The following is a 17,877-nucleotide window of genomic DNA, read 5'->3' as shown; positions in this document are numbered from 1 at the left end:
CTGTACTGAAATGAATTTTATAGGTTTTTTTGGGGACAGATGGAGCTTTCTTTTGGTGGTATTTAATCACCACTGGGGGTTTTTTATTTTTTACTATTGTGGCACTGCGTCGCACTGCCATGCAAGATGCTGGCAACGCAGACACCCAGGACTCTCAGCCAGAGGGGCTGAGCAGTTCCAGGAGGCAAGTTCCTGTACTGGGAAAGAACTGACTTTGCAGCTCTTCCCAGGATTTCAGGATGTGGCATGGGATCCTGGAACTGGGAGATTTCTAAGAGAATTGGAAGGGATGAAATCTCCATTCCTGGGTCCATTGTTTAGTAGTGGCCAGCACCTGATTGCACACCTGTGCATTGCACTTATGGGAAGTGTGTGGGCTAGTGTTCTGGGCTCCAGCTGGGAAGAGGAACATAGGTGTTCAGGAGTCCTCCACCCAGACATTAGAGGGGAGCCAGGTGGCTGTGTGTGCTAGAGGCACAGGAAGACAGCCGAGGAGGCTGAGAAAGCCGTTCACACATGGAGTATGTGTGACAACCTGGATTACAAGCGGACTGCGTATTATTGTTGAAGTCATGTTTCTGCTCTGGAAGCAATAAAAGACTATTCGGTTTATGTTCAAAACGGCTTCAAGACTGATCTTTGAGCGCTCGCCATTTGTGCTAACTTCCCTAAACGTCACACTATATTAAGGAAAAATTACCAAAAAAAACCCCCAAACAATTTTCCCCTAAGTTAAATGATAAAACATTTATTATTACCCAATTATTTGGTAAAATATAAAAGGCGGGGTCACGTCGGGTAAATGGACACCAAACATGTCAAGCCTTAAAATTGTGCGCGTGTGTGAAACCTCAAAAAACGACAATACCCAAAATTGGCCATAGGCGACGCTTTAAAAGCTATTACGAGCGTTAATCAGTTATCGGTATCAGTTTTGTGTTATCAGTGATTAATGGCCCTAAAATGATTGCTCTCACTCCGACGTTCGCTGCGATATGCAATATGTGTAGCGCAATTGTCATTTTCGGACGCTGGCGCATCGAACGCGTATTTATGTTTATATGTGTGTAAATGTTCAGGGACAATGAGGGAATTCCGGGACTTGTAATTCCTTGAGTGATGTGTGGGGGGATGTACAACGACAATGAGGGCATGCTGGACTTGTAGTTCCCTGAGTGATGTGGGGGTGGAGGGGTGTACAGGGACAATGAGGGCATGCCGGGACTTGTAATTCCTTGGGTGATATGTGGGGGGATGTACAAGGACAATGAGGGCATACTGGGACTTGTAGTTCCCTGAGTGATATGTGGGGGGGTGTACAGGGACAATGAGGGCATGTTGGGACTTGTAATTCCTTGGGAGATATGTGGGGTGATGTGCAAGGACAATGAGGGCATGCTGGGACTTTGTAGTTCCCTGAGTGATATGTGGGGGGATGTACAGGGACAATGAGGGCATGCTGGGACTTGTTCCCTGAGTGATATGTGAGGGGCAGGGATACAAAATTTTGCTACGGGGCCCTGTGATTTCTAGTTACGCCCCTGCATTCGACTCTGAAATCAGCAATACAGGACTGAAGTGAATAGCCGACCACCGTTCGGCTCATTTCACTTCGGCTCGGTTATTCACTCAGCAGCTTAGTGAATAAGCCCCCTAAGTCACTGAAAAAATATCCGGAGGTCTGATTTCACTCATTTGTTAGTCTGCACACTTTAGGTTCGGGATTCAAAAACTGAAGTAAAAAATGTGCATTTGTAGAAGGTTAGCCTCTCAGTACAGGTTTCCTTTCATCTCCATGATGGAATGAGCAGTGTGCTGGTCCAGGAGAACCTCAGAATGGAGATGCTACTGAATATGAAAAGGCACTGGTTTAGGTGGTCTGGGCATATTAAAGAAACCCTGGGGGTCAATACCAGGCATGTCCAAAAGGGGTGATGCATGCCTACCTACCGAACCCCTTTGTTTGCCCCCCTGATATACAAGGGGGCAAACATCAGTAAGGCCGTACTGCAGTCATACTACTCATTAAAATAAAAAATAAAAATTTAAAAATGCAATATAAAAAGCACAGCCTTGTGTTTTAGATTTGTGCATTGCACTTTGCAAGTCCACAGCCAGCAGAGTGCAAAAGTTGAAAAAAAAATTGAGGCGCATGGAGTAGGGGGGGGGGGGGGCACAGGGACGATGAGGGCATACTTTTCCAGTAGGGAAGTGCACAACCTCTCTCTCTTCCATCTTGGTTACATCACATCTTTTATTCTAGGTTCCTGGGAGAGTGGGTTCCTATATGTATTTAGTTCCATTTGATGACTTTATTTGTAATTAGATGTGTTTCTGCCTGAGAGAGGGCATGTATTTGCCCGGAACTGTATAAACTTTGAAACACGTCTGTGATGATGTATATTTCCTTCCTTAATCAGTTTTCAGTGCTGCAACTATTGGGAACAAAAAAATATGTGTGTATATTCAATTGTCACAAACATAACATAAAACGTCACACTGACTGAACCACTCAGGTTACTAAACCGCAGTGAGCAGACAACGCAGCAGCATGTAAATGTGTCTAGTACACAAACCACCTCAGCGCTGCTCGGACCCCACCCAGTCCCAACCTGAACACTCCGCCCACACCACCTTCAGCACAGCGCGCAGCAGACGATACCATTGAACGCGGGGGGAAGAGGGGTAAGCGAAGGTCGGCTGAGGCGGCCCTCGATCTGTATTTTAGCATTATCAGCGATGGCACTGAAAATAAAAAAAACTTAAAATGACGTTTTAATTTATAAAAGCCTGCTACATATAACTGACGTCATACTTTTACCTTAAGCTGATAACCAACGCTGTCCCTAGTGATCAGATTTGGGAGACTCGGGGCACCCCTAAATATCAAGTGACTTCCAAGGTGAGGCGCAGCCTTAGGTCTCCTACATCCAGCACTCCATGTCACTTAAGAGACCCTTCAGTGTGAGCTCCCAGTCAGTCTGCAGCGCCCCCCTGCTAAGCGTACAATTAGTTTGTCCCAGACAGGCGTGGTCTGTGTCAGCACTGTGGACAGGCGAAGGAAGGTGCGTGTGGTGATTATTAATGTACGGGAGCGGCTGCTATTACTTTTTAGCAGTCGGGGTAAGCAGCTGCTTTAGAAACCAGAGCGCCGCGGATAGATCTAAATCACTGATGATATTCAGTAAGTGGGTGAAGGCTACCATTTCTCATCCTGCGGCTCCCAATGAGGCCCCGTGGGGGAGGGGACACGTTTGCCTTCCACCATAACTGAGGGAGTGAATATTGCCATATTAGAACTTCCCACAGTTTGGGAACACCAGAAAGAAGAACAAGATGGTGACCTGAGGGTGTCTGGTATTGACGCTACATACACCTCATAGGAGCCCAATTCCAATCTCACAGCTATTCTTTCTCTGAAGTCTAGTAAAAATGATTTGGGGCATACAGCACCAGTTTAGTAAGGTACCTCTAATCTTCTGGTTTGTGTAATACCCCTCCTTGTCCTGTCACCCATTTCCCAGAATGCAAAGCGTTCGGTCAGGGCTGTCCCTATAGTATTTGCCACCTGAGGCTGCTGTGCAGAAGTGGGGGTTGGGTGCTGTCCCTGATTTTTATCAGGTGGGGTGGGTTGCCTGGGTGACAGGGGCTGTCAGCAGCTCTGTCTAGCTTACTGATGTCACCGGTTGCCAGGAGTTCAGCAGTAGGGATGGGCTTCGCGTTCGACTCGAACATAGCATGTTCTAATGCTCGCCGGACGCCGAACATTATGGGATGTCTGTGGTCTGTTCGACCGCGGGACATCCCACAATGCACTGCGCCGTCCGAAACGGTAATTGGCTACAGTCTTGCACCTGACCACAGGTCAGGTGCAAGACTGTGCCAATCAGGGCTCAGTACAAATATAGAGCCATGATTGGGCAAAGTCACGATGACTCTGCCCAATCATGTCTCACAGCTAAGTCCCTGCAGCACACTATATAAGGCTGCTGACACCGCGGCCCTATGTAGTGGAGATGGGCAAAATGGTTCTTCTGCATGAGCGCTCCTCCACGGATCGCTCACTGAAAAGATCCGGATCTTTTAAATGGCTCATGGTTCACTAAACCGCTTCTTTTACTATAGTAGCACTCCCTCACTATAATGCATTGCTGGGACTTGTAGTACTACAAAGTTGAAGCTATTCTGCATTGCTGTATAATCATCATACAGCAATGCAGAATACCACCAGCCAGGGCAGCCATCAGAAATTTTGGGGCCCCTTACACGGCTTTAGGCCACGCCCCTGGACGCAGGGCTCAGTGACGTGCTGGACGCAGGGCTTAGTGACGTGCTGGACGCAGGGCTTAGTGACGCGCTAGACACATGACCCACCTGAGAGTGACCCTGCAGAGCCCACCATAGATGTTGCACAGCCCATCTGAGACTGTCTATGGTTGGCTCTGAAGGGGTCTCAGGTGGGCTGGTCAGGGCTCCATCCCTCCTTTCCTTCCTTCTTTCCTAGCTCCTTTTACCTGCACACATGGCCTCCTCTGCCGCAGGACCGGACAGAAGTGACGTGACGTCACTTCCGGCCAGTCCAACATCAGACGACCATCGTCGCTGGGGGGGCCCTAGCTTGTCTCAAAGCCGCTGGAGCGGCAATGCTGGGGCCCTTCACCGTCGGCCGATAGTCATGTAAGGGACCCGGGCAGGCCCCCCAGGCTGCACGGGCCCCTTACATGAGTATCGGCTGTACCCCCCTGATGGCTGCCCTGCCACCAGCTATGCGGGACTACAAGTCCCAGCAAAATATTATAATAAAAATCAGCTATGCAAAATACCACCAGCACCCAAACACACACACGCACTATAATGCATTGCTGGGACTTGTAGTCCTACATAGTTGGTGCAATTCTGCATTGCTGTATAATCATCATACAGGTATGCAAAGTACCACCAGCTATGCGGGACTACAAGTCCCAGCAATGCATTATAATAAAAGTGAGCACTATATCACCAGCACCCCCCAAGACTCACACTTCCCCGCTTCCGCCGGCTACACTAATTATTATAATTCACATGAATTTACTTACCTTTAAAACAGCAGCACAATTCATAAGGCGGAGGAATGCTGTAGTGTAGAATGAGTGAACCTTTTGAGCGGATCACAATCAGTATCATGGAGAAGGCACGAGGAGCGGAAGAACTCTATCGTTCCTGATCTGCACACCAGCCAGAGCATCCCACTCAGCTCCTGTCAACCGGTGACATCAGGGAGCCGCACTGAGCATCATTTCCCCCAATGAGATGCCGTCTGAGTCATCAGCCTGCCTTATTATAGGGATGGCACTGCGTTCTGTGAATGGAGAAGGGTCAGATAAATGACAGGATCACCCTCACCAGAATGCAAGGCAATACTAGGAGTCTTGTGAATGGGCCAGGGGGCAGTAAGTGGAGTGTGAATGGCGGAATCCTTCACAGCGGCAGCCTCTCATCCCTGCAGCACAAGAAGATCAGTGCTGTGGGCATTATCTGGCTTCACTAAGGGGAGGATTATTACACTAAGCACAATATGGGAAGCACTTTTTCAGATGTATGTCATTACACTGTTACTGTTACCAGACTTCAGCCTTAAAGAGACCCTCTCACCACCTCATATGCATAGCAAATTAAAGCCCAACTCCAGGCTTGGGGGGGCTATATTTATATTCAACACATAAGACATTTGTTTGGCAATAAAAAGTACTTTGTGAGGCAGCTTCAGACTGAACGGCAGTACTGTCTGCAGCGTAGGTTGTTTTTTTGTTTGTTTCTTTACTATAAAACTTTTTGGGGCCTGTTTGAATTTAGAATTGTGCCCAGAGTTTTCATTTTTAACATATCAAGTAAATGTATTCACATCGATAAGTAATAGTGCCTTTATTTATTAATTTAATCTCCTTGTTGTTCAGAAACAGCATTTCTAATTTTATTCATTTCACTTCTGATACTGGTAAGGGTGTCAGGTGTTGTGCTTTTAGAGCTCTGCAGCTGCTTCCTTTTCCCATTTCTTTCCCAAGGTCCTGACAATGGCAATACCGATTCTGGCCCTTCTGCTCTGGCAGTCAGAGGCACACTGCCATCATCACATCAAATGCAGAGCCCATAGCCCTGCATTATATGTGAGGACATCAAGGGACAGTCCACAAGCTGGAGTGGAGGGGGGGAGAGGTAAACTCCTGTTAGTTATGTGTTTAGATGATGCACTGAGATCTTGAGGAATGCTGAATTCAGTTTTACTTGCTTAGCAGGACATTACATGTATGTATACAGGAATACAGCATAGTAGAGAGGAAAACATATATATAGATAGAACTTCCTGTGCATCACAGATAGAAGCATGCATATAGAAAACAAGCATAGACCAACGTTGCACCACTTTGCCATCTACTGCTCAAAATACATCTCTGAATGTCAGTAATACAATCAGTACATATCAGCATAAGCTGTTGTATTTCCAACCACTCTGACTGCTGGGGACGGGGGGATCAGGTAAGTGTCAAGAGGTATTATGCTTTACACAATCCCCCTAGACATAAACGAGCGATAATCACTAGCAATGCGGGGTAGCTCCACTGCAAGGGGAGTTTTTTGCTTCCCTGGAGATAGACTTTAAAGGAGAATTATGAGGCCCTGAATGAATTTCACTCAGCCGCATAATCTGAGCCGACCTGTGACAATGAAACTGTCACAGGTCGGCTCAGTAGATCGGGAAGTGAGTGAACACATACCGGTGCTTGCTCACATCTAGATCTATTCGTGCAGAGAGCCGTGACTGTCACTCACGGCTCCCTGCAGGGATTCCCCCCCTCCCCTGTCTGATCCTCCATCGCTGACTGGCGGAACGGACGGGGGAGGGGGCGGGTACAGCTGGCTCTGCCTCTAGATGTCACTCACGCAGCTGGGTGGATCCAGACAGAATTGTCGGGATCCGTTCCGGCTGCGGCGTCTCAGTATACTGAGAGCTGTAGCTCGCGATATACTGAGCTTAGGGTGACGGGAGGACGCTAGTTTGTGTCCTACCGTTAACCTTAGGAGAACTATGGGGAAAAGCCCTAACCCCATAGTTCTCCTTTAAGTCACCAAGAGATACTAAGAGCCAGTGTGTGACACAGCCCTACAAACTCCACCTGTAACTTATACAGTGGTACCTCGGTTCACGAACGCTTCCGTTTGCGAACTCTGCATCGGGTGACGAACACAACCACAGCCATCTTCCCTGCTCTGACACATGGTCATGGCTTCCTCTAGTCCAGATTGCGATCTGATCACAGTTTGATTCTGTTCGCGACCAGAATTGTGGAACAAATTAAGTTTGTGAACCGAAGTACCACTGTATATCACTTTAGGGTGAATTGATTCCTTATGTGCCCTTATGAATTATATTGCCATGTGATATTGTCTCTTTCCACATTAATCTTAGATAACAGTTATGGCTCCTGGTAAGAAGTCAGGGAAATCTGTAAAGGCAATTCAAGAGGAGAAGGTGCTTTCTTACAAATTTCAAGAAATAGAACAAAAAACCCTTACTGGATCAGAAGAAGAAGAAGATACAACAGAAGGTATACCAGTCTAATTGCTTCAAAAAAATTCGGATTCTTCACTATAATATCAAGTACAATATAGACTATATGTAGAATATGACACTACAGTATTAATATTATTGCGTCAACATTTTATTCTTATGTGCAATGCTGGCACCAAGGTGCAAGTTGATGCCAGAACTATCCAGGTTGACTAAGGACCACAGACAGGGCTGGATTTGTCACTAGGCCATAGCTTAGGTTGATGTTGCTACTAGGATAGCTGCACCAAGCCCAAGGTTATAAAGTGTCCTGGATCCTGTGAATTGTCTCCTCTGAGTGGCAGTAGGTGTCCTGTGTTAGAATGCTATGTTTTCGTGTTCTTAAATCAAGCATGTACAGTGGTACCTCGGTTCACGAACTTAATTAGTTCCACGATTCTGGTCGCGAACCGAATCAAACTGTGATCGGACCGCGATCTCAACAAGAGGAAGCCATGACCAGTGTCAGAGCAGGGAAGATGGCTGCGGTTCTGTTCGTCACCCTATGCGAAGTTCGCGAACGGAAGCAACATTTTCCTGTTCGCGAACAGAAGCATTTGTGAACTGAGGTACCACTGCATTTGAACTGTTATATTAATATGTATAACCAAATACATTTTGCAGTGAAAACAAGCTAAATTCCTACTTTGTTTTGTTTTTCTAACAGAAAAGACTCCAGGTTTTGAGAAACAAGGAAAAAAACGTCCTGCATCTGCTACAGATCAAGAAATAGATGCAGATCATATGGGGTAATAAAATATTACATAGTGCATTTGCTGATATTACACATTTGCAAAGTGCAATGGGTGTCCTATTTCTGTATCTTGTGCACTTTGAACCTGACTGAGTCAATTCACCACATTTTAATGAATAGTTTGTTTTGTGTTAATCTCAGACATCAATGTTTCATTTCGTTCTCTAATCCAAGTTGTCTACAAACCTTTTTTTTTAGCAACAGCTGCAACATACATGTAAAACAATATTACTGGCAGTAAATATCTATAGCTGTTTGTGTTGGAAGTCCATAATATTACATTACTCACTAAAGTTTATTGACAGAGCACATTTTTTACTGACAGTGTCAAGTATACAGTAATAGAAAGTTCCATAACTAAACCAATCAATATTTAAACAGTGTGTGAAAGTTTATCAATACCCATAACAACTAGTGAGCATGAGGAAAATAGATTGGTACACCTCCGGATTTTCTGTCAGTGGGAGTAAAAGTAAAATGTTGCATACCATTGCATATAGAGACGATGGAATTGATTCTCCGGAGAGAGGGGGCCACTGGAAGGTGGGGGACAAGAGAGAGAGCAAGAGTGCATAAAAGGGGAACTGTGAGGGGGGAAAGAGAGTAATGGGGTAAAAGTGTGCAAGCAAGAGCAAAGGGGAGAGTTATTGAGGCATGTGGGGGATAGAGCAAGAAGGAGAGAGTGAAAGAAGAAGTGTGCGTGGGGGGGAGGGGGAATGTGAGAGAGGGAAAGAATGGGACTGAAAGTACGAGGAAAAGAGAGGTAGCTCAAAGGAGAATGAAAAAAAAAGTGAGGGAGAGACCGCCAGAACGAAAGACAGCATGTCCCTCTAAGCGCTCTGCACTTGTTACAGTGAGGAAATCATTTTCATTGCCCTTATCAACACTGTGGCATATATTCCTGTGCCACTTCATTGAGCTAGTAGTAAACGTTACATCATCTTGTCATCTGTCCGTTATAAATTGCCTCTTCTAGTAGGGACAGTTGTATAGTAGCATGCGCTGCTCTTCCTTTCCTGCCGGGGTCAAATGTGGCAGGGGAGGAATGGGCAGTGTAGAAATAGCAGCATGGCTGAGGCCAAAAACAGGACTTGGGAGGCAGAGCAACTGCATTGTTTTGAGTTCTCTCTATCCTTTTCATGTGACTCTGCCTTTGCAAATACCATTGCCCCCAAACACTATCTCAGCATCAGTGTCCCCTCCATCCCTGGATAGACACCACATTGTACCTGTAAATAATTTTCTCCACATCACCGAATAGACAGTGTATTGGCCCTGAAAGTATCACTTCCTCCCATCCTTTGCTCAGCCCTGGCAAATACCAACGCTCTCTTAGCCCACCACAACAGTGCCGCTGGAAAGGTGCTTTAACTGTTTTTGGTTCAGCAGCACATTGTTCCTGTAAGTATTACTGTCTCTAGCACTGGCTCTGCAGAGTAATGTTCCAGAAAAAATAACTCCCTTCCATGCCTAATTCAGTAGTTCCCCTGCAATTATGAATTCACCCAAAACCCAGCACAGCAGCAAAGATTCCCTAAAGATATTGGCTTGACCCAGACATTTTGGTAACATAGTTCTTACTATATGTTTTCTTCCTGCTGAAGACAAATGTGTAAACTAATAGTAGTAGGCAGTTGGAAAAATATTTTAATGTGCAATTTTCTTTTCTAGTGGTGAAGTACAAAACATGTTGGAAAGATTTGGAGGCAAGTACTACGTTGATTATTATTATTGCTAATGTCCTGGTCAGTTAGCTTGACATGCATGTGACAGTGATTATCTTCTAGAATCTAGACAATATTTTTAACTACAGTTCATAAACTCTTCCAATACAGCGGATATTAGTAAAGCACTTTTAGCAAAGCGAAAGAGGCTAGAGATGTATACAAAGGCTTCACTGAAGACCAGCAACCAAAGAATTGAACATGTTTGGAAAACACAGCAAGAGCAAAGGTGGGATACATACTTAAAGCTGGCTATATACGTTTCTTGAGAGTAGGGGTGAGCTCGGGTTTGGAGCAAACCCGGTCCAAACCTGAGCTCCTCTGAACAAGGGAGTGCCATGGGCACTAACTGCTAATTGCTCACTCCCTGCAGAGAGTGGTGACTGTCAGTCAGGGATTCCTCCCTGGGGGCTGGCACAGCCCACTATATGCAGACTTTGGGTCACAGGATACATTAGTAAATGTATTTCTGTGACCCAAAACAAGATTAAAGCCAAAAAAGGTTTGGCTTTACTTCTCTTTCAACATGTGCTGTATTGACGTGAGGTTAAGATATGTTGTGCTGTCTTGCATTTTTAAAAGGGATTGTATTGACTATAATAGCAAAATGCAGGTTAACACACCCAGAATGCAGCATGCAGGGCTTTTTTTTTTTTTTTAACTCATTCCAACATAACCCAACACATGTAACAGGTAATATTAAAGACAACATGTCCATGCATTTTACCTGCACTAGAAAATGTAGATAAACTGATGAAAACACTCTGGTTAACATTATCATGTTTATTTTATATAAAATATAAATACACTAGATGCGCTGATGACCTTCCCTCTGAGAGGTCTATCCATAAGGTGGGATGCAGACATTGTTATTTCACACGCGTGAGGACACGGTCGATATATGTAATACGAGTGGATACACCAACAATGCACCAATGTTGTTTGCATGACTGAAGCACTTTATGTGGATTGAACACTTTTGCACTTTAACACTATATTAATGTGGATGACCACAAAGTCACATTTATACATTTGTTGTCATCTTTTATATAGACATTTGCTCATGCATAGTTCATGTGCGTTTATTTATATTATGTAGGAGTTCTTAATAACTAGATTGGTATTTATATTTTTCACACATTATTGTCATTCATGCAGGTCATGGTATATCTGTAAAAATAAGTCAAGGCAACTGTTGTTCGTTCTGAATTGAGAAAGCTGGTTGGATGAAACGTCTTCAAGAAAAATACAGCAAGACTTATTTTTTACAGATATTCTTAATAACTAGATTGGGATTTATATTTTTCACACATTATTGTGTAGATGTTAGGAGACAGATTTGGATAATATTTTGTGTGACACTTTGTTTGACAGCACGACAGTTGTTTTATTAATGTTTATTTTATAAATGCATTTTACTTTTTTCAGGCAGAAGTTGAGCAGTGAATATTCTCAGCAGTTTCAGGCATTATTTGAACAGTGGGAAGCTGATGTACATAAATCAGAGGAGCAAGAAGAAAAGCTAACTGTTAGTATATCCTTTGAAAACCAATGATATACATAAATTTAGGGTATATTTTAAAAGGAGGGTGGCTAAAGAATGAACTTTTTTCAATGTGGTATCAACATGGTTGCACAGATTTTGAATTGCTTTTAGTAAAAAATATCAGCAATACCCAGCAAAATCAAATGCCATATTTTGCTGACAGGTGTATAAAAACTGCGTCAAATAAAACTTATTCCATTTAAAAATATACGTTTCACACTGTGCATGCTCATAATAACATTTCCTTCTTTAGTCTGGCTACACTGTATTGCATGGAAGAGTCTAGTATCTGTGCACCCTTGAATTAAATGAATTTTTTTAAAATAAATTACAAAAATACAGCACATGCTTTTGGTTGTTTTCTTACTTTATATACTTACTTTTCGTAAATGCAGGAATACCAAACAACTTGGCAAATACTGTCTACCCTCTTACCACTACCTTCTCTTTCCATTTCTTTGAAAACTGTCACTTCCTTAAAGGAGAACTATGAGGTGAGTGCTTTTCACTCACCTCATAGTTCTAGCCGACCTGTGACAATGAGACTGTCACAGGTCGGCTCAGTAGATCGGGAAGTGAGCGAACACATACCGGGTTCGCTCGCCTCTCGATCCTGTCACGGCTCTGATTTCTATACTGCACTCATCTGTTCAGTAGAAATCCCAAACTGCTAGAAAGGCAGTTCCTGCATAAAAAGCTACACTGTGCAGAGCACATACAGTATCTAACAACATGACTAAAAACAATCAGTCTAGATAAGCTTTACACGTTCCAGAATTACGAAATTATGGGGGAGGGGGCAAGGCTAGCTAAACTTATATAGGGGTTGTCTGACTATATCAGTACATGAACTCTAGCAATCACATGCACTATATTATATCATTAAACAGGTATGTGGAGCACATGCTATCCACGCTTTAAGGTCCTTGTCTGCCACTACAGTCAGATGCAGACAGGATAAATGTAAATAATGCTATATTTTCCTATATTTGCACACGTATTGGCCTGGGAGGACAGCTCTCAAAGCCAAGGGAAAGAAAAGGCAGAGGTAAGAGATATTTGCTAATCTGCTTGGTATCACTGAATATATTAATGCCCAACTACAAGCAAATATATATGAAACACCACCAGGCTGCACTAGCCACGTTCTTGCTGAAGCCTGTATTTCCACAATAGAGCTCCCTAAATTTTAGGGCTCCTGTGTCACACTTTAGTTGATACTGAAGTGCAGATATATCTTTGTGTTTCTATTAAAATGTTGCAGTGTTCATTCTTAGAGCTAAAAAAATTCATTAGGAATTTTTTTTTTATCTGTAAGGAAAATCGCTGCATATTTTAAGTAATATGTCAATGATTACAACAGTATAAATGCTTTTTTTCCATTTGCCTTACATGTTAGAATATGTTCCGCCAACAGCAAAAACTTTTTCAGCAGGCCAGAGTAGTGCAGAACCATAGACTGAAAACAATCAAGCAACTGTATGAACAATTCTTAAAGGTATTTCCCATGTTTATTAATGATTGGATATACATGTACATGAACAATAATTATGTACAGAATAGTAAATATCAAGGTATGCTATTAAAATATAATTGTACAAAAAATTATTTTTACGTAACATTTAGTGGGTTATCCACTAAAGAGCCGAAGGATCCAGCCGTGGCTTCGGCTGATATTTTCAGCCGAACCGAAGGGCTGCTGTACGGGCTATTCACAATAGCCCGCACAGCAGCCAAAGGCGGCCAAGCCAAAGGCATATGCTTTTGGCTTGACTGAGCCGAAGTGACAGCCGAAGCGGGGAGACCGGCCTGCCGAAGGCCGGCCGTTCTTCCCGCAAATGATAGCTGGGATCACGGCTGGCTCCGCCCAGTTGTAATGACAGATCAGCATCACCAAAATGACCTGGGAACGCTGATCTGTCATTAAACAATAACAACAACTTTTTCTTTTTTTTTAAACTTTAAGTATTTTTATTGGTTTATATGCATATAAAACATTGCTTCGTACATTCATACTGAACCAGCAGATACAATGGCACATAATACATCCATCAGACATCAAATAAGCTGTATCGTCTGAAATCTCCTGAACATTCCTTCTCTTAGTAGATATACGCTCGTACTGCAAGATCGATGGTAATACATGCATAGTACATCTATATCAAATAGTCGCTAGACATATTAAACCATATATTTTTAGGTATGAAGTTTAAGTCAACAACTTTTTCTTGATGTCAATGTATATCAAGAAAAAAAAAAATGACAGCAAGTACAAAAATCTTATTTTTATCCTTATATTGTTCTGAAGTATGACACTAGTTGTGGAAGAATGCCCTAGAATGCAGTGCATCAAACTGTTGTTGGTTATGTTAAAGACACAACAGCAGGGGCCATGTTACATAGAAAGTCTTTACCATTCCAAACTGAAGCACTGGAACAACAGTATTGAATGGGATTAATTGTGTTAACGAATACCCATCTATCTCATATATTAGTTTCACCTTTTAAGTTGCATTAGTGAAATAAATGAACTTTGCACGATATTCTAATTATTCCAGTTTCACCTGTATATACAGTATATCACACACACACACTCCACACACTCCGCTGCATCCGACGCTTTTCATTGCGCTTGGTGATGTAAGGCTTGGATGCAGCTGCTCAGCTATGGAAACCCATACACATATACATACACACACACACTGACGGCATGATTTTCTAGAAGAGATTAATGGCTGCTAGAAATTACTAATGCCAGCAATTACCAGAGATTTGTAGCTAGCAATGTCATTACCAGAGTCGCTTGAGATTTGTGGCTAAGAAGCAATTTGTTGCTGCTACAAGGTAAACTAGTACTATAGCATTAGATTGTTATACTCTGCTACAAATTGCTCTTCTTCAGCGATTTGTGGCTAAGCTGACAGAATTGAATGAAGAGTAATTGTCTATGGCGATCTTCCTAAAACTGAGCTACAAATTCCTGAAAAATTAGCTATAGAAAATAACTATGAGTTTCTTTAACTGCTTGAAGACCGGGTGTTTAGACCCCCTTCCTGGCCAGGCCATTTTTCAGTGTTCAGCGCTGCGGTACTTTGACTGACATTTATTCCGTCATGCAACGCTGTACTGAAATTAATTTTATACCATATTTGGGGACAGATAGAGCTTTCTTTTGGTGGTATGTAATCACCACTACGGGTTTAATTTTTTACTATAATTAGGGGAAATTACTGAAAATTTGGAAAAATGTTTTTTTTTTTCATTATGTTAGGAAACACTTATTACCCAGTTTTTTTGTAAAATATAAAAGACGGGGTCACGTCGGGTAAATAGACACCAAACATGTCAAGCTTTTAAAATTGCGCGCACCCGTGAAATTGCAGAAAACTACCATACCCAAAATTGGCCATAGGCGACACTTTAAAAGCTTTTACAGCTCATCAGTTTAGTGTTATCAGTTCAGCCTTGGAGTTGCCTGAATACACCTTCAGCCCTACTGGAGTGCAGCCAGGGATCCCGAAAACCTCCTCTTTACCAGGGAGGCTGCTCATCTTAGCAGTGGGCCAATAGGAAGGAGCCCGAGGGCACAGACCTACATTTAACACTACTAGTAAGTGTTGAATCAGAAGAGAAGGATACCATATGTTTCGGGGTTTCCAGGCATGCTTGAAAAGGGTTGAATGTATGTGTATCTGCGAGTACTTGAGGTAAAGTAATGGTACTCATACTCGGTCTGGAAAAAAGACATATTTATGTGGAGGCACCTGCACATCGGTTCATTTGGAAACCATTTTTCATTATTTTAGTGACTTACCCAGAAAGTATTATTAGTGTATAAAAAGTAAGAGAGTAGGGCAGTATGAGCCATGGTTACTGAAGTGAAAAAAAAATACAAATTGTACTTCACCAACATTTAAAGTAGTTTTATTAAAGATTTACAAAGTACAACAGGTACAAAAAAAAATAACCACATTTATGGTACAGCATGTATCCTCATAACAGAATGAATTACCTGTATCATGTAATTTTTAAAAGAAGATTCCTATGCTCTTTAGTTTTAAAGAAAACTGGGGAAAATGTTTGATAAATATATGTTCTGCAATACATGTATAAAAGTGCATTAGCATGACCCACATATTCTTCTCAAAACAGGGTTTTACTGCATAGCTAAATGGACTGCCTATTAAAACTTAGACAATCAACATGGGCTCAAGGCTGTAGTGAAAGGATTGCAATCTTTTTTTTTTGTGACCCAAGTTGTCAGCAGGATTTGTGGTAATAAATTAAACATGTAAGCTGCCATTGCTAGATGGCTTTAATGCTTTTTGAGTCACTGACTTGGACTAAGCAAGGTCATATAGTAAGGTCAGAAAACCTGATGTGCATACGGATTTCAGGTTTACTGATTGCTGGATCAGAGCACCAATTGGGTAACTAGCATTTTTCAGAAATCAGCAGTGGCAACCTACAGATTTCTCTCATTGCAGGTTTTCTTTAAAGAACAGTCTCATTATTGGAAATTGGCTGCATGTTTAAACAGCCTGGACAGTTGTGTGTTTATTACCTAGCTACCACCACCAAGGTATTTTTGTGTAACAACTTATCCCGATTCATTCTCCTCTTACTTGGACTCGGATCTGCGTTGCTGCACATTTTACACCATTACTCCCAAGGAAATTTTAGCTATAAAATTAAAAACACGTTTAGTTGGTGAGCAGGAGCATGATCCAAGATTACCCCACCTGAGGACCCATGCCAGTCTATTGATCTGATGAAATATTTCAATGGTTGATCCCTGTTGCTCACCAGCTTCCTCCAACTTTCCAATTTTTATCTACAAAGTTGAAAATTCTTTAACTGATTTCTGCTTTTTAAATCGTAAAAATCTGCATTTGTTTAGGAGTTGGCAATAGCTGTAGCGCAGATGAAGACAGGAGAGAGATACTACAGCTTAGAATGTAAAAGTGTATATTTGTTACCGGGCGTTATTTCCTAAATCTCAATATTTGCAGAACATGCATGATCTGGAAAAGAACCAAGCAAACCTTCTATCCGGTGCTCAAAATGAGCTCAGAAAGGAAATGGCTATGTTACAGAAGAAAATTCTTATGGACACTGTAAGTTAAATTCTAGTGATTGCATTGTCATGCAAGACATTCATTAACAATAATTTTTTTTTGTTTTTTTTTTAGTTTCAGCTTTATTAACAAAATATATGAGGTAAATATAAAAATAGTTTTAACTTATGTCATTCTTTCTTCTTCTGCCAGCAACAGCAAGAGATGGCAAGTGTTCGAAAGTCTCTTCAGTCAATGTTATTCTGATGGCTCCCTGAAGGAATAACGTGTACCTATTTAAACATATAATTAAAGGATTATCCACCAAAAAGAACAAGCCCCATTACCACTTCTGATTTTACAAAGTTAAATTAAGTTTGGTTTATTTTCACAGCTAAAGAAACATGAAATGTTAATGTGTAAAACCGTTTTGCTTTGTTTTTGTGTAAAGGTAGTGACAATGAACCAATTTATGCCTGTGTACATACAAAGGGGAGTTTATCAATACTGGAGCAGACAAAATCTGAAGCAGCTGTGCATGGCAACCAATCAGCAGTTTCGCCAGTTAAGATGTGAAAATGGAGCTGATTTGTTGCCATGCACAGCTGATCCAGATTTTGTCTGCTCCAGTTTTGATACATTCCCCTCACAGTATAAAGGGGGAAGGGAATGCCCCTCAGCAAGGAACATTAAGCAAATGCCTGAAGCAGACAAACTCTAAAGTTAGGTTCATTTTACTCCATCAGGCAAGCTTAAAAAAATGAAAAGTATGATCAGTAGATCACAGGTGCAATGTTCTGGCTATTGCAGGCTATCTCCATGGTATAAACATTCAGTAACATTGGGGGGGAGGAAGAATGAATGGACTACAAGGTGTGGTGACTAATAGTTTCTCCTTTCAGAGATCCTATCAAAGGATCTGTGAATAGATGATGTGATTGTGCGGGCGGAGCCATGCACAGCAGGGCTGAATTCAGAATACAGCAGCGGCCTGCAATTCAGGTAAGTGGGGCGGGAAGGGTGCCAATGTATAGGTGGCCATACACTCTACAACCGTTCGGCATTTGTCTTCCGAGCACCGTTCTAACCAGCAGAGAATCGTACGATTCCCGGCAGGTTTTCGAACATGCTGGTTCGACAGAAGACGTGCGACCGTACAGTAGAAACGGTCGCACGTCTCCGTTCACACTGCTCAATTATCGTACGAAAAA

General features: G+C 42.4%; 2 protein-coding genes across 2 annotated transcripts in view; one reads left to right on the top strand and one right to left on the bottom strand.

The window, feature by feature from the left end:
* Positions 1-7,453: 7,453 nt before the first annotated feature.
* Positions 7,454-17,122, top strand: SYCP3 (synaptonemal complex protein 3). Its single transcript, XM_018556652.1, has 8 exons — positions 7,454-7,583; positions 8,253-8,334; positions 10,011-10,045; positions 10,175-10,292; positions 11,492-11,591; positions 13,009-13,107; positions 16,622-16,726; positions 16,880-17,122. Exons 1-8 carry the CDS (start codon positions 7,454-7,456, stop codon positions 16,931-16,933), a joined length of 723 nt encoding a protein of 240 aa, XP_018412154.1. The 3' UTR covers positions 16,934-17,122.
* The window catches only part of CHPT1 (choline phosphotransferase 1), a 34,199-nt gene continuing 32,847 nt past the window's right edge, over positions 16,526-17,877 (bottom strand). The window contains exon 9 of the mRNA XM_018556651.1: positions 16,526-16,959. Within this exon, the coding sequence (XP_018412153.1) occupies positions 16,915-16,959 (45 nt within the window). The 3' untranslated portion in view covers positions 16,526-16,914. The remainder of the gene's footprint in view (positions 16,960-17,877) is intronic.

This window comes from Nanorana parkeri, unplaced genomic scaffold, assembly GCF_000935625.1.
Source record: "Nanorana parkeri isolate BGI_ZX_2015 unplaced genomic scaffold, ASM93562v1 scaffold244, whole genome shotgun sequence".
Taxonomy (NCBI): Eukaryota; Metazoa; Chordata; class Amphibia; order Anura; family Dicroglossidae; genus Nanorana; species Nanorana parkeri.
This window is presented reverse-complemented; position numbering and strand designations above follow the sequence as displayed.